The sequence below is a fragment of the Anolis carolinensis genome, chromosome 4, assembly GCF_035594765.1.
Source record: "Anolis carolinensis isolate JA03-04 chromosome 4, rAnoCar3.1.pri, whole genome shotgun sequence".
In the NCBI taxonomy this organism is placed as follows: Eukaryota; Metazoa; Chordata; class Lepidosauria; order Squamata; family Dactyloidae; genus Anolis; species Anolis carolinensis.
This window is the reverse complement of record NC_085844.1, coordinates 74,285,259-74,310,089: the sequence shown is the minus strand read 5'-3', so window position 1 is coordinate 74,310,089 and position 24,831 is coordinate 74,285,259. Positions and strand designations below refer to the sequence as shown.

The window sequence follows — 24,831 nt, the reverse complement described above, 5'->3', positions numbered from 1 at the left end:
CCTTCAGGAGAGAGCAAAATTTCCTCCAGTGTCACTCTGTCCAGACAGGTTTGGGTAGATCAATTTGCAGGAATGATACCTTGCCATTCTACACTGTCCGTTAATGTATTGTAAGAGATGTGATACGAGGATACATTAATTAGTTGCCTTAAGGTAGCCATGAGAACGTACTGTCATACGTTTAAACATAGGTCTTACAATGCAATTTTAGCTTTTCTCCATTATTTGAGCCAATAAATTTCTATCGCATGAATGATTTATTAAATATCTTTATGATGTGTACCTGTAGTGATGACATAACAGTACCTTTACTTGAGTTGGATACAAGTTCATTCTTAAGAGACCAGTTTTTAGTTACTCATACTAACCTTTGTGAGCAGCTACATATATCATGTTTACTAAAGAGAATCCAGGACAATTTTCATCATATCTTTATGCTGAATTATGTGTGTGTGTGTGTATGTGTGTGTGTGTGTGTGTATGCAACTGCATCAGTAATAGTAGCATCCATAGTGTCTCTAGGGACAGCTTTTAGCCAAAGTGAGAACTTTCCCATTCAACTTTTGAAGATCTTGGCTTTTAACATGTTTGGGACTCATTTTATGATTTCTATGCATGACCTAACTGTGATCACTCATACGTTCCTGATTTGAATAGGCACTGGTGAAGTACATTTTTGTATAAATAGAACGCATGTTAAGTTTGTCAAGCATCCCTTACTATAAAAGTTGTCGTATATTTCAGGGCTGGAAAACCGTTCTTTTACATAGACTGAATGAGACTCCCAAAATCCCATACATTGGGGTGTGGGAGTGATCTATTCTCTAAAAGTCACCAAGTTTGAGTCCGATTACCCTGAATGTTCATAAAGTATATTATAGGGTGACATATTTGGAAAGCACTGACAAAATAATATATTTGGAGAATATGGGACTTATTTTAATTTTACTAAAAAAATTCAGGACTGCATTAACTGAAATTGATACTTTCATTTCACATTTAGACAGAACACATTCTTGTATTCCAGGCACATCCTAACAGCCAGTCTCATGTGTCATGAATTTTGACTGTTCCTCATTGCTGTTTTGAAAAATTGTCATGCTACCTTGTGAGCAAGAACACTGATTGAATGTTAGCCATTTAGGTCAATGTCTTCATCTTAACAAAAACAAGGCAGCACCTTTCAGATGTCCATGATGTATGGAAATTAATAATAATAATAAAACTTTATTTATATACCGCCCTATCTCCCCCAGAGGACTCAGGGCGGTTTCCAACATAAGCAGAACATTCAATTGCTGATAGGAGACCATACAACAAAAGTAATATCATCAAACAAAAACATACAATCCTGCTAAAACAACCACGAAAATTTAAAATCCAGTTTCAGTCTACTCCATCAGATGAGTTCAAGATACCAATGGCCAGAATTTCAAAGTGGACATGGCCAACTATGAAGGGCTAGACAAAGGCTAATGCGAAAGAATATCACAGGGCCAGGAAAGTGGATAAAGTACAGAGCAAGGTCGTGGTTGGCAACCAAGGAGGAGGGGCCAAGAGACTAATCATGCTCACAAACCCGTTGGAACCAGCAGGTTTTCATGTCCCTATGGAAGGAGGACAGTGTAGGGCAGGCAAGGACAAACCTTTTTGCCTAGGGGCCGCATTGCAGGCTGAGCCGGGAGGGCCCAGGAGAGGTAGGGCCCAGGAGAGGGTGGGGCCCGTAGGGGGCAGAGCAGGGCCTGAGGCGGGACACGTGGTGACTGCCCTGATCCCCTTCCCTTGATCCTCGGGCCTTAGTTTGTCCATGCCTGGTGTGGGGACTTGCCTGATCTCTCTGGGGAGAGCTTTCCAAAGTCGGGGGCCACCACTGAGAAGGATCTCTCCCTCTCCTCCCCCCCAACCGTGCTTGTGACAGTGGCGGGAGCGAGAGGAGGGGCTCCCTGGCAGATGCTAGAGCCCGTGCGGATTCGTAAGGGGAGATACATCACGAAGATAGGCAGTGCCCAAATTGTTTAGGGCTTTGTAGGTAATCACCCGCACCTTGAATTAGGACCGACAGCTTATCAGCAGCCAGTGGAGCTGCTTTAGTAGGGGCATTGTATGCTCCCTATAGTTAACTCCGGTTAGAAGCCTGACTGCTAATCCTTGAACCAGCTGAAGTTTCTGGGCTGTCTTCAAGGGCAGCCCAACGTAGAGAGCATTGCAATAATCTAGTCTGGATGTAAGCAAGACAGGGACTTTTTAAAGCACATAAATCAGTTATTGCCCAACAAATCATGGCATATACCCTCTACCTTCATCAAATGGAACAAAACTACTAAAGGACAAAAAGCCATTGCACTACATTCGAAAGAGCGTTACCATAATGTTCTTAACTGCTGTTCCAATGTAGCCAAAGAGGTTTTTTCTCACGAATCCCATAACAACAAGCCAAGGATGGGCTCACAGCACTGCCTAGTTTGAAGGAACTCAGTAAAGCCATCAGCCAACTTAAAAACAACAAAGCCACTTGATGGGATCCCTGTTGAAATCTTTAAAGAAAGCTGACCAGAACTGAATTCCACAAGCTTATTGAAAAAGTGTGGGTGACCAAGAGGGTCCCAATGGACTTCAAGGATTCCATTAGCATTACCCTTTTCAACAAAGGGAGAAAGAGACTGTGGAACTAGTGAGGTATTTCCCTTTTAATCTCCGCTGATAAAATCCTCCCCAGAATGCTTGCAAACCACCTTCTACTTATTTCAGAAAACATTTTCCTTGAATCTTAGGATGGCTTCTGCCCCTGCAGTGGAACAGTGGATACGATTTTTACTGCATGACAACTCTAAGAAAAATGCAGGAAACAAAATAAACATTTGTACATGGCATTCTTCGACCTGGTAAAGGCTCCTTCAACATCATGAATTGTAATGCTCTCTGGACCATCCTCTTGAAAATTGGATGCCTGGATACATTTGTGAACATCATGGCTCCTCCATGATGACATGATGGCAATAGTCTTGGACAGCAGTGGTTCCCAAAGTGACTCATTTATGGTGGGATCAGGAGTTCTGCGAGTGCCGCATTTTTTCAAATGAAGCAGAGAGTGTTTGAAGATCAGGACATTCAAAGGGATACCAAGATACTTCTTTTTAAAGCTATTGTACTTCCAGCTCTATTGTAAACCTGCAAAACATGGACTGTCTACAAACGTCACTCTTGACGTCTTGAAAGATTCCATCAGTGTTGCCTCCAAAAAATCCTGCAAATCTCTTGAGAAGACAGGCGGACAAATGTCAGCATTTTGGAAGAAGCAAAGCCCACCAGCCCTGAAGCGATGATCTTCCATCATCAACTTTGCTAGACTGATCACATTGTCCAAATGCCTGATCACAGACCCTTAAAGCACCAGTTACTTTAGTCTCAGCTCAAGAATGGAAAACAGAATGTAGGTGGACAGCAAAAGAGATTTAAGGCTAACCTTTAAAATTATGGAATAAACACAGAGAGCTTGGGAAGCCCTGACCCTCGAGCATTCTGATTGGAGGTCGGTTGTCACCAATATTGCTGTGAATTTTGAAGATGCACAAATAGAGGGAGAAAGGGAGAAACATGTCAAGAGGAAGTCACATTAAGCAAACCCTTGTTGTGACTGCCTTCCATCTGGAAATCTACATTGTGAAAGACCATGCAGAGACAGAAATCTTTATAGCCACTTACAAGACACATCACCATGACTCTACCCTTGGAAGACAATCATATCTGGCCATGAGTGACTAATATAGTAGTAGTAGACATGAATTTTGACTGTCCCTTATGTCTTCAACTTAACAAAAATGAGGGGGAACTCTTGTACTATGGATTTTATAGCATATGGAATGAAACTAAAGAGAGTTCACTTATGATTCCTTGTCATCATGGGCAAAAGTAACAAGAAGAGTCTATCTATCTATCTATCTAGTTTTGATTTTTGTGGATTTGATTATGTGGAACACCTCTTAAAGATTCTAGGAGTTCTCTATGGTCAATTCCCAGCAGATGTTCTAGAGATTCCTAGAGAGGTGTTCCCTCAGTTAAAAAAAAATACTGTTTTCATTTTTGCAGTGATCTGCACCCTTAACCCCAGCAATGTGAAGGACTGACTATAGAGTGACACAGAGCCCAGTTTTGTTCAGGAGTCAGTTTAGTCCATGATGAGTGATGGAATAGAATACATGCTCATCACATATGCAGATGACACCAAACTAGAAGGGGTAACTAATATTTTGAAGACAGACTCATTGTTCAAGATGACCTTAACATAGTGGAAAACTGGGCCAAAATAAACTGAAATACATTTTTGCTGGGCTAAGTATAAAGTTCTGCATTTAGGTCAGAGATAAATTGGGACACACATGGCTTGACAGCATAACATGTAAAAAAGATGTAAGGGTTGTGATACATCACAAGCGTAACATAAAACAGCAGGGTAACACAGAAACAAAGAAAGGCTCACAATTCTATGCTGTATTAACAAAGCTAGGTTATTGGTTATAACTATCCAAGATGTTATAGTACCAGTCTATTCTGCTATCTCAAACCTCACTTGAAATACTGATCTGTTTCTGGGCACCAATTTAGGAATGGCATTGCCAAGTTGGCATATGTCCACAGTTGGGCAGTAAAGAAGATGAAAGAGATTAATGACCACAAAGAAATTTTTAAAATATCAGAATATATATGGGTTTTAATTGCTTAATAAGAATGATGGAAATGTTGACTTTGGAACAAAGAAATCATTTGAAATGATTTGGCCAAGATATTGTTTCCTTGCTAGTTCCATTGTAGCATTGTTTGCTGCTTGACAATGAAACCAATTTTATATTCTATATCATTTCAGAAAGTGTCAAGGATGTGATTGGGAGAAAGATAAAAATTTCTGTGAAAAAGAAAGTAAAACTTGAAGTCAAGAGTGATAAAGTGGATAACAAAATATTGGTAAGTGTACTTCTTTTTCTGATAAATGTTTTTCAGTCAGTTATTTCTTGACAACATCACCTCCCTCCCCCATAGCTTTATGATCCTTTCGTTAAGGAGTCCAACAACCAATTGTTCCTATCAGTGATGTTAACTAGAAGTAGGGGTGTGTACATCACTTGGTGGTACTGTCAGAGAAATTGTCTGTAAAAATTTTGTACAGTGTTTCAAGATAAATTTATCATTTTTTATCAGTTCAGCTTATATACTGTATCACTATACCTAGAAGGCTAGAACTCTATGCTGATTTACTTTTTGAACCTTCCCATAATGTGCATACATTTTGGTTAAAGCTGTCATTATTACACAGTTACAATAACATTTTGAATTATGTGGTTTTGTCTACACATGTTACGAGCACACTCTGGCGATTTTTTTAATTGTGCTGGGATTTGTAGTTAGAAATGGCATGATTTGCACATTCCTGCTTCAGAGCTCAAGATTGCCATGTAAAAAGCCCATTGTGCTTATAGCAAAGCATTTGTTATGCTCTGGTATATCAAGGAAAAGCATCATAAAAGTGATTCCAAGGGGGAAAAAAATCAAAAGTGGACTACTGTAACCCAGAATAATCTGCCACAGTAGTCCATGCTCTTATGACTTCTGAACTGGATAATGGCAAAGTACTCTTCAAGGGACTTATCTGGATGGCAGTCTGGAGGTTGCACTTGGTACAGAAGGCTGCTGCCCAGTTTGTGAGAGAAGCAACAAGGAGTGAGCATGCTATACATCTTGGAAATCCTCACATTGGGGATCCCACCAAGCCCAATTCAAAGTATTAGCATTAGTGTACAAACTACTGATTGATTCAGGGTCTCGATACAAAAAAAAAACGAACAGAGGACACACCTGAAATTTAAGATGGAGAACTCCTGTTGTTGGTACCTCATAGTACCCTGTTTCCCCTAAAATAAGACATCCCCAGAAAATAAAACCTAGTAGAGGTTTTGCTAAATTGCTAAATATAAGGCCTCCCCCGAAAGTAAGACCTAGCAAAGTTTTTGTTTGGAAGCATGCCCGCCGAACAGAACACCAGAGCATGCAGGATCGGTAAATGTACGTACCATAAAGTGTTGTACATGGAAATATTGGTAGTAACAAGAAATTCTTGATAGGATTCACAGTTTGTCTGGCTATGCTGGTTTATGATGACAACTACTGTACAGTATATAATAAATGTTCATTTTTTTGTTCAACAATAAATGTGAATTCTTCTTCATGGAAAAATAACACATCCCCTGAAAATAAGACCTAGAGCATCTTTGGGAGCAAAAATTAATATAAGACACTGTCTTATTTTTGGGGAAACATGGTAGCATAATCTATAGCATACAAGATATCACAGTTTATTCTTGTTGGTGGCACCTTGGTTGTTTTTTTTTAATGTGTGTCAGGAGCGACTTGAGAAACTGCAAGTCACTTCTGGTGTGAGAGAATTGGCCACCCGCAACGCCGTTGCCCAGGGAATGCCCAGATGTTTTGCCATCCCATGGCATAGGAAGCTGGGGCTGACAGATGGGAGTTCACCCCACTCCGCAGGTTCAAACTGCTGATCTTTTGGTCAGCAGTCCTGCTGGCACAAGGCTTTAACCCATTGCACCACCGGGGGCTCCACATCTTGGTTGTGAAGTTTCCATTTTGTGTCAGGTGCCAGTTAATAATGTATCTGTTTATGGTGTGGGGGAATAATCAAATGTTTCCTTTCTATTTTACTTCTGGTTGTTTGTACACCTTTTCTTAAGCAGGCATTTTAATTTGTGATTTTAGTTGTTTGGACAGTGTGCTTTTAATTCTGCTGTTACGTAGATTATTAGCTTCCCTGTGATATTATGAGGAAAGCTGGGGCATAAATCAAATTATTAATAATCACAATGAATAATGTAGCCTCACTTGCATAGGAAACTGCCTGTGCTGTGCTTATGCTTTATGAAGTAGTTTCTTCATGTGCAAATGTTCCCACTCTTCACAACATTCTTCATAGAAAAATTCGGTGACCTGGATAAATACGTTTAACTTAGTTAAAATTTAAGTATTGCTAGTATTTTAAGCAACCTTTGTTCTTATGGAGGCCATGAGGAACACTATAACTCTACTGCTAGAACTTTTTTTTAGCTTATGTATCAAGTTCCTGCACTTGTCTATTTCAAAGGGCTTTCTTTCTTGTGTTAAAAGACTTGACACTTGTATTAGAAAATTAATGTTCATATGCAAAGCTTAATTATTTTTTATGTCAACAGTTAATTTCCATGATGATTTGAAGATGCATATATTTCCAAGCGTTGTGGAGGAAAAGTAACCTCTGACATCTACATTTCTGAAGAAAAGCTAATAATAATAATAATAATAATAATAATAATAATAATAATTATTATTATTATTATTATTTATATCCCACCCTATCTCCCCAAGGGGACATATACATTTAAATTTAAATAATGTATATTTAAATAGTCAAGGTAATATTATCCCTACCAAGTTTTGCAACTCTGAAATTTTCTGAGGTGTGAAAAAGGACAAGCTGTCAGCACAGTTTTTATTATGCCTTGGGGTTGCAGGATGTTTATGATGTACTATGACACAACTGTCATGGATTTGAGCAATTTCTTGCTAGTTTGTACACATGGAGGCACGTAAAATCAGTAGGCATCTGCTTTGGAATGATTAAATTCCACCTCCCTCCTATGAGAAAACTTTGCTTCTTCATTTAAGATATTTGTTGAGCAGTGGTAATATTTATAAGTAACTTATTTCTTTTTGAAACCGACTTCTTATACAATTTGGAATACCTTCAATGTAATGGCTTTAAAAGAGTCTCAAATCTCTCTCCTCCTCTTTCTTTTTAAAAAATTCATTGCCCTCAGAGGATCTACTGTCTGCATTCCTATGGCTGCAGGTTGCCTAAAGTCTCCTATTTATTTTAAAATTCTTGACATATTTAATTGATATATTAATTCAGGTAGTCAAATGTGGGTGTTCACGATATATTTTATCTCTTTTCATCACTTGTTATTTTGAACTTAACTATTAATATGCAAGTGCAAATAGAAGCACTTGTGTAAGTTAGAATAGTGCATATGTAGTTTAACTGCTACATTTAAATGGAAAAATATAGAGAAGTGGTGGTGATGGAAATTTCATGTCCTTATGTGTGTATTTGCTATGAGAATCAATAGTTTCAAGATGTATATTTCATTCTTAACTGAGACATGCTTATTATGTTTACATATTTATGCCTGAACACAAAATCAAAGAGGGAAGAATATTTTTATCCTATATCCTTCCTCATTATTTAATTTTTATGCATGAAACTTTGATAATTGCTGCAGAGTGCAGTGTTATCTATGTAGCGTAGGCATCAATGGTGATGACAAGCTTTCATACAGTAGAGTCTCACTAATCCAAGCCTCGCTTATCCAAGCCTCTGGATAATCCAAGCCATTTTTGTAGTCAATGTTTTCAATATATCGTGATATTTTGGTGCTAAATTAGTAAATACAGTAATTACATAACATTACTGCGTATTGAACTACTTTTTCTGTCAAATTTGTTGTATAACATGAAGTTTTGGTGCTTAATTTGTAAAATCATAACCTAATTTGATGTTTAATAGGCTTTTTCTTAATCTCTCCTTATTATCCAAGATATTCGCTTATCCAAGCTTCTGCCGTCCCGTTTAGCTTGGATAAGTGAGACTCTACTGTACTTAGAAGAATGATTCAAGGGTATCTTTCTGAACATTGTGAGCTCCTTATGACAAATACTCAGACTCCCACATCCACTGATTTAAAGTTTAAAACCAACATCTTGAACTTTTTATAGAATAGATTGAGAATCGGTCCCCACATACGACTTTCTATTGACTTACATAGTGCCAGGATTTAATTTTGGCTTGTTCCCCTTCAACCAGCGTAGCCAATGATGGGAATGTTGGGAGTTGTAATCCAGAAACCTTTACAGGGCTCTTCACTTCTCAGTTCACCAGCTCTGCTGGAAGACAATACTAGGTATTGATCAGGGACAAGGACCACATCTTTGCTTTTAGGTAAACAGGAGAAATAGAGTTGAAAATTGGTAGCATGTTGTTGGTGCTTCAGTCCAAAGTTCTAAATTACTGATTCACTTACATGTTGAATAATTTGTGAGAAAAGGTAGATTCCTGTGGGATTCCATATGCCAAATGTCATTATCAAGGTGTGACTAGAGTTGGAATGCCAGCAGCTTCACACTAAGCCAAGAATGTTTTACTGCATATAAGACTGGCATTTTGGCTGAAATATCTGGGCAAGGCAAAGTTTTAGTAAGAAGGATGTCTGGTTTTAGTAAGAGAGAACAACTGCCTCCCACAACAAGATATTCCTTGACCATTGGACAAGTTCTACTCTGTCAGATTTAATCAACCAACTTGAGCAAGGGTAGAACTCAGTCCTTAATTCTTTCAGACATCCTGCCTGAATATTTGAAATCCACAAGTTGAAAAAATACTATGTAACGGGACAAGCAGTTGCCCAAATTATATCATCTTGACCTGTTCCCCTCATGCTGATTTTATCAACAAAGACTGAAGCCAACTTCTACCAGAAAGACACAAACTACTCTGGCAATTTGTCAGTAGCCAATTTCAGCTCGTGTTCCTGTGAAGATATAATTGTGGAGAAGAAGCAAGCTTTCTTTACTGCTTTAAAATAAATAATGAGATCTTCTGATCATTCCTAGTTTATGTATGATTAGATTTTGCACGCACTCTGTCCATCATCCCTCTTTCATCCAGGGTATTTAAAACAGGGAGCGTACCTAATTCTACCAGGTTAGCTCCCTGGAGAAGTGCTTAAGGGTGATAGTGTCGCTCAGCTTTCTGAATTTTTGTATTCTGTATCAAGTGGGGTTTTGTCAGCGCCTCTGACAAATGTAATACAAAAGCTTTCAATGTGGAGTAGGTCTTCTGTTGTAAGCAGTTTGACATTTTTGCAGAGATACCCTGTTTCCCCCAAAATAAGACCTACCCTGAAAATAAGACCTATTATGATTTTTCAGCATTTCTGAGCATGCTCGAAATATAAGCCCTATTTCAAATATAAGCCCTAGATATAGTTTGTTTAAAAAGTCAATTTGGAAAAATAAGACTGCCCCTGAAATCAAACACATCTTTCGGAGCAAAAAGTAATATAAATCCCTGTCTTATTTTGGGGAAAACAGGGGACCTACTGCCAACCAGTTTGAAATTGGTCAAATTGTGATCTGGAAATAATAGAGTTACATATACTCTCTTCACCAGGGATTGTGGCCATCAAGAAGTTGATGGACCAAATATCAGGAGTCAGCAAATGATGAGGAATGCTAGGAATTACAATCAAGAAACCCCCATAGGGCCACATGATTTCTATTCCTGTTCTTTACTTTCTATTCCTGTTCTTTACTTCTCTGCTGAAAGAAAGTACCAAAGCCATAGAAATCCCATACTTGAACAACAGCTACTTATGGTCATAGAAACATTGCATGTATTAGTCCATATCATCCTCTTAAGTAGCATAGAATTGTCAGAACATAGTGACATGCCTTCAAATGCTTGAAAGGGCTCCTGAACAAAAATCCTTAGAAAAACACTCCTTTTGGGGAATCTGTTGTTAAAGGGATGCCAGGTTGATATTTCAGGCAGATACAGGAAAGTTAATAATGAGGTTCTGAGTGCCAGATGAATTTCTCAGAATGTTGACATTTTGGTATGCTTTACAACTAAACTGGAATCAGAATACTACTAGGTTTCTGAAGTTTAATAATAACTTCTCAGACAAAGAATGGAGAAAGAATAATTGTTCTCATGTCAGTGACAGTTCAGCACCTTCTCTTTGATCTATCTGATGTTTGTTTAACCTCCAGGTCAGAATAGCTTGAAGTCATTTATTCACTTCGCTTGTTTTATTAAGAAATTCCACCAAGGAATCTTGCCTGTTACACTCAGTGTCAATGGGTGCCTCAAATTAAAAGGTTTAAATCCACAGGGGAAACCGTACAATTATGTGTCTTAGCCTGTCTGGCTGTAGTCTTTTTATGAAGCATTTGGAATAAGGTCTGATATAAAGAGCAAAAATGAAGATGAAAAGGTTAAAGTGGTATACAGTCCAGTAGTGTATCTCCAGGGTATGGGTTATTCATTTCATGCAAGTTAGTTATCCTTCACCCTCTTCTGTTTCTATCTTAGCAGTTAAAAAGAGAAGGATATAAATCTTGATTATAGAGAACTGAAAATATGGAACAATGGGACTAACATTCTAGATTTATCTGTATCATAAACACTTCTGTGTTTATGGTATGGATGGCAGTTTTATTTTAGGGCAATCTGTTGTTATTGTTAATATCCAAATATCCTACTGGTGTCCTTAACTCTAGTGCATCATTTTTCTTTTGTTTTCCCTTTGTATAAATTTCTGCCTGACTATTTAATGGTCCCCTTTAATATGTTTTAGGTAAAGCAAACTAGCCTGGATTAGAAATGAATTATTTGGCTTTCTTATAGTTGTAGATCTGACACCAGTCCTGCGTTCTGTCCTGTTTTCCCTTTATTTTCCTTTATGCAGAGAAAGTAAATAAATGCTTTTTTAGGTTTTTTTTTTTCCGTTTCAGGAGCAACCGGAGTTGCTTCTGGAGTGAGAGAATTGGCCGTCTGCAAGGACGTTGCCCAGGGGACGCCCGGATGTTTTGATGTTTTACCATCCTTGTGGGAGGCTTCTCTCATGTCCCCGCATGGAGCTGGAGCTGATAGAGGGAGCTCATCCGCACTCTCCCCGGGTGGGATTCGAACCTGGCAGCTTTCAGGTCAGCAACCCAACCTTCAAGTTACAAGGCTTTTATCCCCTTGGCCACCGGGGGCTCCGCTTTTTTAGGTAAGGTAAAGGTTTTCCCATGACATTAAGTCTAGTCATGTCCAACTCTGGGAGTTGGTAATCATCTCCATTTCTAAGTCCAAGAGCGGGCGTTGTCCATAGATACCTCCAAGGTCATGTGGCCGGCATGACAGCATGGAGAGCCCTTACCTTCCCGCCAGAGCAGTACCTATTGATCTACTCACATTTGCATGTTTTCGAACTGCTTGGTTGGCAGAAGCTGGGGCTAAGATTGGAAGTTCACCCTGCTCCCCAGATTCGAACCGCCAACCTTTCGCTCAGCAAGTTCAAAGGCTCAACAGTTTAACCTACTGTCCACAGGGGGCCTTTTACTTTCTGCTTATTCAAACTTGGCCCAATGAGTGTGGATACCTCATTCGGCTAGAGAATGGGCAAGAGTTAATGTCTATTTTAAACAATTTTGACCACAAAATAATATCAGATGAATGTATCATCCCTTACACACATGTTGAAAAAGCTAAAGCCAAGTTGGTAGGAGTGTTAGAATTTAAGTAGTGGTCTGGGAACCATGACATCTAACCTTTCCCTGCAGCCATTTTTCTGCTAAAAATGCTCCCCATCCTTTAAAGTGGAGGCCTGTAGAAAGAGAGCAAAGGCCAATCTAAACTGTGTGTGCCTAATGGTAAAATGTCTGTGTTCATGTCCTTATGTGCAGGTTACAGAATTCAGTCATATACTATATATGAATGAAGGCTGAATCTATCCCTGCATTTCTCATGTCCTGCTGATTCTAACTCATTTTTCCTCTGGCCCAGCTTACACTTGTCTGCTTTGTGACTATAAGTACTTGTAGCAATGCTAGAAAAGCAGGTGGGAGGAAACATCAAAGCCTTTAATTTCACTAAATTTTATGATATGAAAAGAAAATCAACTACCCCTACTTTGTACGTCAGTGAGACAGGCATGAATGAAGGAACATGACTATGTCATGTTTAAACAAGGGTCATTTTCCATACATAGATTTGTAGGTTTCATTGCATCTGTTGCATTGTTTACAACTTAAACTGCTTTATAAGATGTAATCATGCTATTCTGCTTGTCTGTGTTCAGAAAACCAGCTGTTTTTCAATAAAGAGCTTTCTGTTTCTTTGCTTTAATACTCCCATCAGAAACTTGTCTAATGTATTTGTGATTTTACTACTTTTATGGATGCTATGTCTAGAAATATGATCTTCCCCAAAGGGGATGGTAACATCATATCATTGATGATCACAGTCAGGACTTCCTAATTTGTAATCGGTGCATTTTGCCAGAATCATGATGCTTTTGAGTAGGAATTGAATTCTGATTCACCATATTGTAGCAATCATTGTTTTTCCTGTTACGAACCTGAAGTCCTGTGCTCACTGAAGCATATCACTGAAATAAGTAGATTTACATATAAAGAAATAAAGTGTTTTGGGAGTTGAAAGCTGGGATATAGAGTAGATACTAAAAAGAGTTGTGCTGATAAAACTCTCCATCCACAAAGCATTTTCATATTGCAAATATATGTTTTTACTAAGAAATAAGTCCCACTAACCTCAATGGAACTTCCTCTTTGCTAAGTAAATGTATGTAACAGGGCAGTATACCTATAAGCCAATTATGATCCAACATCCACAGCATTAATTATCCTTTAGAATTGGCATGCTAGTTAAGCTGATGTCAGTTGGGCTCAAAACAATATCTGAAGTACCACAGGTTCCTCATTCCCACAACCTTCAGTTTTTATTACCCATTTTTCATGAGTGTCTGTATGCTGAATTTGATTTCCTTAATACGTTCTTCCTTTGCAAGGAAAAGAAAGCACATGCTAATTCAACATAAAACAAGGAGCTCAAAGTCCAGAAGTCCTTTTGTTTTAAAAACTGGATTTTTTAAATGTAAAAAGTGAAACTATGCAGGGAAAGTCTACAATCTGTTTATAGGGTGAATTACATTTGAATGATGCTTTCAAGAGAGAGAATTTAGCCTTTTTCTGGGCAGGAGGAGGTAAGACAATCAAGAAACCTTATAGAAATAACCAAGGGCTGTAAAAACTGCTATTAAGGAGCACACATTTTGTTGAATGTGTGAATCGGCATTTTAACCCTGTCATCTAAAAGCATCTTTCTCCAGTGCACTTATTCTCTAATATATATACATTCCTTCAAGTTGATGATCAACTTATGATGACTGTGATTTTCATAGAGTTTTATTAGGCCAGGAATACTCAGAAGTACTGTAGTTTGCCTTTGCCTTTACTATAAGTTATAACCTATAGTAACTTGGTATTCTTTGGCAGGTTTCATCCAAAGGCAATAAAGAAATGTGGAAAATTCATTAAGGATTAGGCAAAAGCAAATACAAATATATTAGAGTCCAGCCATGAAATACTGAATGACTGCCAAGACCTTTATATTTGAACAGGCCTTTGGCATCTATGCAGAATTCTTGCTGTAAGAAGCTTTGACTTTTTAAGTTTTGTGTTTTAACCATATTTCATCGTTTTTATTTTAGCGTAGTTAGGAAATCAGATGGTCCTTTGTTGGTAGAAAGGCAGGGTTTAAATGTAATAAATGTAGCACTTCTTGGAATCCTATATGGAAGCTACTAAGAAGCATTTCCAGGTGATAGAACTTTGTGTCATTTCAAATCCTCTTCTGGTAATTATTGCCCATCTGTAGCCAATTGCTTCTGGTGATCTCTGTGATTCTGATCTCCCATGTATAAATAAAGTGTCTTTGGCAGTAGCAACTAATTCAGGGCAGGATATATTGCTCTTAATTAGTCTGTAGTCACTTGCAACTACTAATTTCCAGTAATCTCAATACCCTAAAGGCACCAGGTCCTGTTTGATCTTGGAAGCTAAGAGAAGCCAGCTCTGGTTAGAACTTGGATGTGAGAGTGCCAATAAATACTGAGTGCTGCAGGCTATGTTTCAGATAAAGGAACTGGCAAAACTACCATTGACTATTCCTTGCCTAAGAAAAGCCATGTGAAATTCTTAGAATGGTCATAATCAACAGGTGACTTGAAAAAAAAAGAGAGACTTAATAGTGCCCCACAGAAGCATTTTAATTGCAGCCTGCATGGACCTGTAATATTTCAGTCATTGTTCTGATGTATATTTTTTCTAAAAATCTGTGCATGCTTCTGATTTGATTTAACTGTCTGGAAAGGAAAGCACAGGAGCTAAGAAGAATAAAGGTTTTCTGAAAACATTCAGTAACTGGTGAATTAAGCAAAGCATTTGGAATGAGAACTTCTTAGAGGAAGTTATGCACAAAGTGGCAAAGAAATTCCTAAAGAAAGCTTCAAAATACCTGCTAGGATGCTGAGATTTTTTTTTTAAAAAGATGAAAAATATGAACAGTAGAAAAAATGAACAATATGGGAACCATCTGTAAAGTCTGTATGATGGCACCATATTATTCAAGCACATGTCTAGAGTTGGCAGCATAGCAGTTGCTTCCATGCCTCTCAACATGCCAGCAAACCTGTCTTGCTCTTCTCTCTGATGCAATATGTAGCCAACCCCCTCCCCCCATTTTCCCCATTGAAGGCTGGGAAATGTGGTAGCAGCTTTTCCAGTAGAACTAACGTGTTTTAAGAAGGAAGAGCACAGAGCATTGCTTTCCATTTCTACTTCCTGTACAGAGTGGATAGGACCTTGATCAAAATGAATTTGACATCCCTGATATAGAGCCCTTCTTACAGCATGCTTAAGTGGCTGAGGGGGAAAAGGAAAGAACCTGAGTCTGTTAGGAATTGTGATAGTTGAAGTCCAAAACACTTGGAGGGCCCAAGTTTCCCCATACCTGTGTTAAATTGCCAGATGTTTTCTGTAAACTGTGTAAAAAACTGAAGTAGAGAAAAAGAGGAAGAAAAAAGGAAGGTAGAGGGTAAAACAAGTGCAATGTACATTAGAATGTTCTGCCCAGTTCTCATTGGAGAGAGTTATTCTACTTCATACAGGCCAATGCATTAAAAGGGCTAGGTTGTGGACTCTGTATCATTCTGCAGAAGAAGGTGATTTTATTGCAACCTTAATGGATACGAGAGTCAGTGCTACACTGTAATTTTGGACAGTGTTATGCTTGTTTGGGGTGTGGTTGGGATTTAATTAATAGGCTTAGAAGTGGAAAATGGCTGATTTTGTAAGCATGTTGCAAAGGTTCTACTTGTAATCCCCAGTCAATAAGCTGATTCTAAACATATGTGAAAAAGTCAACCATGATTCCCTTATGCCTGGTATTACATCTAAACTGAATTGCCAGCTCTTGTGTGTGTCACAGCATGCCAGTCTAGCACTTGCTATGAATTCATGGCATGACAAATATATACAAACAAAATGACCTTATTTAACCTTAGGCCAATGCAAAGCTGGGAAATTATTGTTTAGAAAGAACGTTCTTTGTTATATTTTTAAAAGAAATAATTTGTTATTTATTCAACTTTAAAAAAGAAATGAATGGCTGAATTACTTCCATTGTTGTGGGGTGGAAGCAAACACCAATTGTCCCCATCCCAATTAATGAATCAATAAGTAAACTGTATCTGATACTCAGGAAAAGTAATGTTGTTATCAGTTCCTGCATTTCTTTCCAAACAAAGTTGTTAACACCTTGTAATGAGCCCAAATTATGTATTACAATGTATTATACCTTGGTAACTTGCAAAATGTTACTAGTTTACGATGGCTGTATGTTTCTCTATAGGGTGCTAAGTGGATTTTATGTGTACAAATACCTGTACGATATCATGCAAGCTACACTGGAGACTGTGGTGGAATAATAAAGATTGATGAGTCTTTATCTTTAGCCCAGAAAAAAGGAATCGAAGTGAAACCAAACAACCCTATCCCCCCATATTTTCATGGAGTAAGTGTTGCATGTACACATTTACCCAAAACAAATAGAGAAATACACTGGAAACAGATTGCAAAAATAAGACTCTAACCCCAGAATTGGTGAACCCAGAAAAGAACTTTGGATAGAAGAAAACCAAGCATAATGTATGAAAGTAGTGAGCACTGAAAGTAGAATGGGGATACTCAGAAACAAGAAGGAATATCAGCAGAAGGAATATCAGAGAGTATGCCAAAGCTGTGCAGAAATATACATGTCTTTAAAAAAAAGAAAACCTTACAGAAAGGACCACTTTTTTCTGAGTGAATGATTCTTGCTACAAAATGTAAGCAGTGATTTATGAGAGATAGCCTAGCTGCAATGTGATATAGCATTGCTATTATATCTGTTACATTTTGTTCCATGTAATTGCCCTGTGTGAAGAAAACATAGTACTAGGAAGCACAACCTTGACAGACACTGCCTATTTGAATGTATCAGTTTGAGCCCTATCATTAAATGCTTTTAAGAAGATTATTGTAGGTACCTGAATGTGCATCTGTTTTCTCTAGCTTTTTCCAAAAATGGATTCCTTGGATTGCCAAGGTAAAATTTGTGTGTTCGTTTGATTTACCTTTCTCCTAGAAAAGGAATGAAAGTTAAAAAAAGTTATTAATACAAAGTTGAATTAAACAGGCATAAAACATAAGGATTAGAACAATTATGAGAAATCATTGATCTTGAGATGGGAGGGATTTTTGTTACAGGTGAGAGAAAGGCAACATATAAATGCAATAAGGCAGTGACTCTCAACCTTTGGTCCTTCGGTTGTTTTGGACTTCAACTCCCATAATTCCTAACAGCTGATAGGATGGCTGGGACTTCTGGGAGTTGAAGTCCAAATATATGGAAGACTAAAGGTTGAGAACCACTGCAATCAATCAGTAAAATGGGAGAGGGCTTTTTCGTCTGTGGTACCCCAGCTATGGAATGTCCTTCCATTGAAATTCCAGTTAGCACACCAGCACTGATTTCATTCTGTTGTCAAGTAAAAGCTACGACTATTTATTACAATCTTTGGTCTGTACTAAATTATTTTAAATGCTATGCACAGAGCTTTCAAATCTTTTAAGCTCTTAAATGCATTTCTTGACAATATGTTTAATGTGCTGTTAAATGTGTTGCATTTAAATTATATTTTCTGTTTGTAATTGTTTTAACCTTGTATTGATTTTACCAGTAAGTTGACCTGAGATCTCTTGATATAGGGTAGTATAGAAATATTTTAATAAGTAAAATTATTATTATTATTATTATTATTATTATTAATAATAATAATAATAATAATAATAATAATAATAATAATAATAATGCTTGTCCAAATTGTTCTTAAGGTGCATTTCCACATGCTTTTTGGCTTGAAGAGCAGTCAGCTCTTTCATTTGTTTATTTTAAAGGATGCCTAATTACTGTGCAAATAGTTTTGTTTGTGAAGGGTGTTTGGCATTTGCTTGATGCTTCATTGACAATATTTTGTTTATAAATTCCACCAAACTTCTTATTTTGTGTAGTAGTTGAGAGTCTTCTTCCCACTCAAATATCTCATTAGAGTAAGAGATGGTGAAAATCTATATGCTGTTATTATATATGCTGTCAGACATGTTCTATATAATCAATATCAAGAGTCTGGTTTGCCAACACAACTCCTACTAAGAAAAGTTGTTATTGATCATTATCTAACTTTCTGACAGTGTTGTTTAACATGCTCCTACTTCCCTTTCCCCTTTAGCAACTTTTGGACTCAATGGGGAAAAGTTCAGGTAGTTGGTTACTTTGTTTGAAATGTATATTTGTTTGAAGAAAGACTCAGTGCTGCTATTCCTGAATGAATACCAGTTTCAGTACTTCAGCTTTTTGTTTGAGAAGTTGATGGGTTTTTTTTTGGGGGGGGGGGGCGTGAAAACTTTTAAAGAAATTGCTGAATTATGAAATGGAGGTAGGTTTGCCAGAGGGGTATGTGTGCAGAGATACACGTTCTGTAACTTGCTGTACTTCTGAAGGGCTACACTGTTAGAAATGACTTTTCCTACAGCATAAACAGGAAGAACTGGCGAATGCTTTGTCATTTGTTTGGCAGGAATGAAGCAAATGTCTTTAGTTGTGGATTTCTTTTTCTGTGTACGCATGGTGTTTTCTTCTTCTTTTTAAAAGAGTGGATAAAAAAGTCTTTGAAACCTAGAAAGCCAAAGAGGCCCAAGTATAACAAATTCAAAGAGTCTTTTAAAGCAAAACCTCAAGGAAATTAAACCTACCTTATTTTATATTCTAGTGTTACTGGCATGCAGATATATTCAATACCATTTAGATAAAGAACTTCTTCTTGAAAAGGTACTATTTAAAATGGTAAACATAAACAATGTGTTGTCAAAGGCTTTCATAGCTGGAATCACAGGGTCGTTGTGTGTTTTCTGGATTGTATGGCTATGCTTCTGGAACATGGCCATACAGACCAGAAAACACGCAAGAACCCTGTAAACATGAACAGTTGTTTCTAACATTTAATTCAAAATAGTATGAGATAGTGGAAGATTGGTATCTCTGGGTTACAAAACTTGTCAGTAAGTGGTATTGCCATAAAAGCAGTTAAATTATATGAATATTGGATGTTGAAGGTTTCTGCATGTTCTGAACCATAGTTGCTCTTATATGTTGTCTACCCTGGAATGTATTTTCATATGAAAAAGGTTGTGTGGAGGAAGGGGATGATATTTTGATTTAATCCCTTAAAGGAGGAAGCGGGGGGTGAGTGTATACCTTGGCTGTATATCTACAGGCAGTCCCCAAATTACAAACATCTGACTTACAAATAACTCATAGTTAAGAATGGGGGTAAGGCAACAGGAAGTGAGAAAAAATTACCCCAAGTAAGGGAAATTCGCTCCTGAAATAGTTATCATGGGGAAAAAGGGTCTCCACTGAAGCTTTATCACCAATCCTTGTTTCTACAACAATCCAAAAATTTCAAAATCCAATTTTCACAGAACGTGAGGTGAAGTCTTCAGAACAGGTAACAAAACGGTGGTCTTAACCCTTCCCTATGCTATCCAAAGCTAATATATGTATATATTTGGCTGGAGCTACACTTAAAAATGTACCTGTTCTAACTGACAGTTAAATGCAACTTAAGAATAAACCTACAGAACCCTTCTTGTTAATAACTTGGGGACTGCCTGTATAACGATTTCATCACACATCAGACACAAGTAAATTGTCTGAATGTGTAATAAAATGTCTGCTTGTTTGAGTTCTGTCATGCTGGTTGTCCCTTGATGGTGCAGTCGCTTACCTATTAATTATGCACATGTGAATTCACCTTTAATTATATCTGCATGCTAGGCGCAACATTTTGAATATAATCTGAATTCTTAAATACTTTGTTATGAAAGAGGGAGCAAAGAAAATGGTGAAGAACCTTTATGATTTTGAGTTACATTTGTGAGCTATAGAAAGACAGAGCCAGTTATTGTAGAATTATTTTGGAGAAAAACATCCCTGTGGAAAATATTGTTGGATCAGTTCATCTAGCCAGTTATTTCATTGTCTCTTTTTGGTTCTGAAGGAGCAGCACCTCCTAGCATTATTTGTTTATCTCAACCCTCTCAGGAAGGAAGAGAGTGTAGGAGAACATTTTTGTCACAGCTTCTTGGAGTATTGGACTGAATGCCAGCTTAATTGGCTTTGATTCTCTTCCCCATCTTCTGTAGCAGTGGTTCTCAACCTGTAGGTCCCCAGATGTTTTGCCTACAACTCCCAGAAATCCAAGCCAGTTTACCAGCTGTTAGGATTTCTGGGAGTTGAAGGCCAAAATATCTGGGGACCCACAGGTTGAGAACGATTGTCCTATAGAGGAAGAGGAGTAAGCGGAGTTTCTATTGAGACTCTACCAGTACTTGGGTAACTCAGTGAAAGAAAGGGATGAATTTATCTACTTGCTGCTGACTTAAATCCCACCCTCCTCCATCACCATCATGAAGCCTCTGATAAATTATTCCCAAAGGACATGGTCCTCAATAGGAAAAAAATATTGCTCACGTCTGTTGTAGACCCAGGAGTTTGAGACACTTTTAAAAAGAAATAACCTATGAAACTAAACAACCTTCAGTTAACTTACCTTAAGAATTTTGTGTGTCTCTACCTACAAAGTACCTTTCAAAGCTAGATTGATCTGCTTTTAGGATTTCCACCTTTTCTCCTTCTCTGGCTGGATTACTTCTGTTGTCAGTAGCTTTGGCAGGAGAAATCAAAATCTGCCATTGTTTCAATTTTATTTGACAATCTACCTTTTCCAAAGGAAAGCTTATACGGCAATTTAAGATACTTATTTGCTGTGACTTAACTCAGCAAGATTGGTGATTATGTTTTGTGGGTGAAAGTGTGAATCTTACTCAGGTGAGTTATTGACTAGAGTTATTGAGCTCTGCATAGATTTCATTGCTTGTTTCTGAAAAGAGAGCCTTGACTTAGAGATAAAGTTCAGCTATTGATATGAAATGCAGGATTCAGGTTAATGCCTGGAAGTGAGGTCTTATGTGTATAAATAAAATCTAGAGGAAATTGGAATAGAATGTCTCCATAGACTGAATAAAAGACTTCTTTAAATGTAAGATCTTCCTTAAGACCCAGATAGTATTTGCTGTGAGCATTGTACATAAAAGTATTGTTTGAAATGGAATTGTTAAAAGGAAGAGTTTAATAAAAAGACCTGAGAACTATATCCAGTGTTGTTATTTGTGCTGGTGCAAAGGTTCTGGCACTTGCATAAACTGTGCTTTTTATATATATCTTTGCACACATGTAAAATTGTGTACAGGAGGAGTAACTTTAAATTTCCCTAACTAAATGAACAGGCAAATTATCCCTTATAATCCTGTTGATGGTCTCAAAGGTCACTGACCAACTTTTGAGCTGGTTCTGTCCTGTATGAAATAAAGGTATCTTATGGAGGAAGGTTGAGCATAAATACAGTAAATCTAGGATTCTCAAATATCTGTACAGTTGGCCCTTTGTATCAATTGATTCTATATCTCCAGATTCCACCATCCATGGCTCTAATTTTTCTTAATCCTGAAAAGCAAGTTTTGATGTTGCTGTTTTATATAAGGGGCACAACATAACCCCACTTACACTGGTCTATGACTGTAAAACAGATTTTGATTTGATGATCTGATCATGTAATTGTATAGAACTGAACTTGAACATCCATGAATTTGAGCATTCAATTGGAGGAGGGGTTCCTAGAACTAAACCCCAATACAGTAGAGTCTCACTTATCCAACATAAACGGGCTGGCAGAATGTTGGATAAGTGAATATGTTGGATAATAAGGAGAGATTAAGAAAAAGCCTATTAAACATCAAAATAGGTTATGATTTTACAAATTAAGCACCAAAACATCATGTTATACAACAAATTTGACAGAAAAAGTAGTTCATTACACATTAATGCTATGTAGTAATTACTGTATTTACGAATTTAGCACCAAAATATCCTGATATATTGAAAACATTGACTACAAAAATGTGTTGGATAATCCAAAATGTTGGATAAGCGAGTGTTGGATAAGCAAGGGCCCAATGTAACACTTTTTTTAAAAAAAGTTACATTTAAATTCGTAGGAATATCTACTCTGATTTTAATCATGGGCAAACATTTGTTAATACTTCTATGAACTATAGCTAACACTAACACAGTTCTGTTGCAGATTAAAACCACAGACCCTAGTTAGCCTTTATCACAGTAAATAGTGATGCTAGCATGACCCTTAAAAGCAGCTGATTATGGAAAGTATGTGTGGTCACAAGGCTCATTCTCTAAGAAGAAAACTGTGATCCTGTTCATCACTCCCTTAAATGTCACTAAAGGCATGCAATGTTGTGTCTCCTTTGAGGAATTCTAGGAGCAAAGCAAAGGACATTTTGGAGATAAAGTGCTTTCCCTCTTATTTCAACAAAACAATGTGTAGTTTGAACTGTGTCTAAAGAGTAGCAGGAGACAGCATGGGGATCTGACCTTTAGGGAAAGATGTGTAGAGTCTTGCTGCTCATTTTTGATTGTCACAGGATTCTGTTATGTATATTTAAGGCAATTTTGGCAATTTGCTTGCTTATTACAATATAATTTCAGCATAACCATGTTGTGTCTTAGAATTTCATCAGTACGCCATGATATTTGTAAACAGTGGGCCATAGTGAAAGAGTTGTAGCATTTATTGAACATTCGCATTCTAGTTTGGGTGTTGATGTCTCACATGAAGATTTATTCAAATTATTTACATTTCTAATGACAGCTGACTATTTTAAACTGTGTTCCATAGTGAGCAGTCACATATTACAGGCTGACTTAATTGCATAACCCAGGCTACATAAAAACAAGAAATGTTGCTAACCAATCAGGAAAATGCTGGCAGTTGATAATGTTGTGTTATTAAAGCCTCCTTTTAAAGAGCATAACTTGGCCAGTTAGCACATTCCATTCTGTGTGGTTTTTTTGCTCATTCGGGAACTTTTGTTTTCATTTCTTGCTGTCTGTTTCTTGCAAGTAGCCTTGAAAAGAGACCATAATTTTACTTTCCCTTTCTACAATGAACTTTCGTTTTAAAAAACACTCTTCCTCAAAGATAGGCATATTTAAAGGCTTCTTTCTGATCCTAGCATTTTAGAAGGTAATAATACTTAAGTGTTTTCCTCATCTTCCCATCTTTTGGAACGTTGGGTTTTAGTAGAATTATAAGGACAAGACCTCCCTGCATTTCTTCCTGCCATTCAGCTGTTTTTATAAGGGTGTTGCCCTACCTGAACAAAGATTCCCATAAGATATGTTGTTACAGAAAAGCTCCTAGAATACCCAACCACTAGCTTTAAATATTCACAGTTGTATATCTGTGTATATAAAATTAATGTCATCCCCATATATGCGTTGACTAAGCAAAGAACTCCTGGAGCTCCCAGTGGCACAGTGAGTTAAACCGCTGAGCTGCTGAACTTGCCGACAGAAAGATCGGCAGTTCTAATTTGGGGAGCGGGGTGAGTTCCCGCTGTTAGCCCCAGCTTCTGCCAACCTAGCAGTTCAAAAACATGCAAATGTTTGTAGATCAGTAGGTGCCACTTTGGCATGAAGGTAACAGCGCTCCATGCAGTCATGCTGGCCACATGACCTTGGAGGTGTCTATGGACAATGCTGGCTTTCCGGCTTAGAAATGGAGATGAGCACTAACCCACAGAGTCAAACATACTAGACTTAATGTCAGGGAAAAACCCTTACCTTTGCCTACTCAAAGAAGTTACTGTATTTTTACTAGCTGCAAAAATTCCAATTAACTTCGCCTTCTTGGTTCATTGATGCAAAGAAGGAAAGGCCTACAGTTGTGAAGAAAAAGGAATACAGTACTAGTTTGCACAGTTAACCCAGTCTACTCATCATAGGAGTATAGAGTTCTTTCTGAGATCTGCTACCAGAAATTATTTATAATTGGATATGCAAGGCATTGAAACTGAGAAATGGAGCATATTTTCTGCCATTTAGTTTATGGTTCCTCTCATAGCCTTTATCTCTACATTATAATGAGACCTGAAATATCAAGAATGGTGCTGGAAGGAACAGCCTGGCCTAGTCAGACATCACACTCCCAGGCGAAGCAATGAGCTTGTGCATTTCTTCTTCCTTTTCCCACCTGCTGTTATGCTTGCCTAGTTTCAGAAGTGATAATAGTTTTTCTTAGCAGGTTGTTTTCCCCTTCTCCTTCTGGGCTTGGCAAGTGCAGGGCATGGCCGACTTCATGCTGACATGGTAGTTGGCTTATTGGAATATAGGGCTGGAGTATATGAAAATTAATTTTATTTGAAAACTGGCAGACCAGTATATTAGTACTTGTATAAGCATTCAGTCCCATATTTCCTGCAAAGGACAATCTTTTTCTCGTAACATTTTAGTTTTCCATTTTGCAGGCTACCAATCCAGATACATTAGTCATCCGTTGTTATTTAATGCTGGCTGTCTCTGAAGGGATAAACATCAACTCACTTCCTAGGGAAAACGATTATGCTTTCATACCAGTGAAGTATTAT

At 37.7% G+C, this 24,831-nt stretch overlaps 1 protein-coding gene across 2 annotated transcripts in view; it reads left to right on the top strand.

The window, feature by feature from the left end:
* carmil1 (capping protein regulator and myosin 1 linker 1) overlaps window positions 1-24,831 on the top strand; it is a 198,087-nt gene that overhangs the window by 5,343 nt on the left and 167,913 nt on the right. For both annotated transcript variants that reach the window (XM_062980635.1, XM_008108781.2), the window contains exon 2: window positions 4,862-4,959. In XM_062980635.1, coding sequence (XP_062836705.1) covers window positions 4,862-4,959 — 98 coding nt within the window. The remainder of the gene's footprint in view (window positions 1-4,861; window positions 4,960-24,831) is intronic.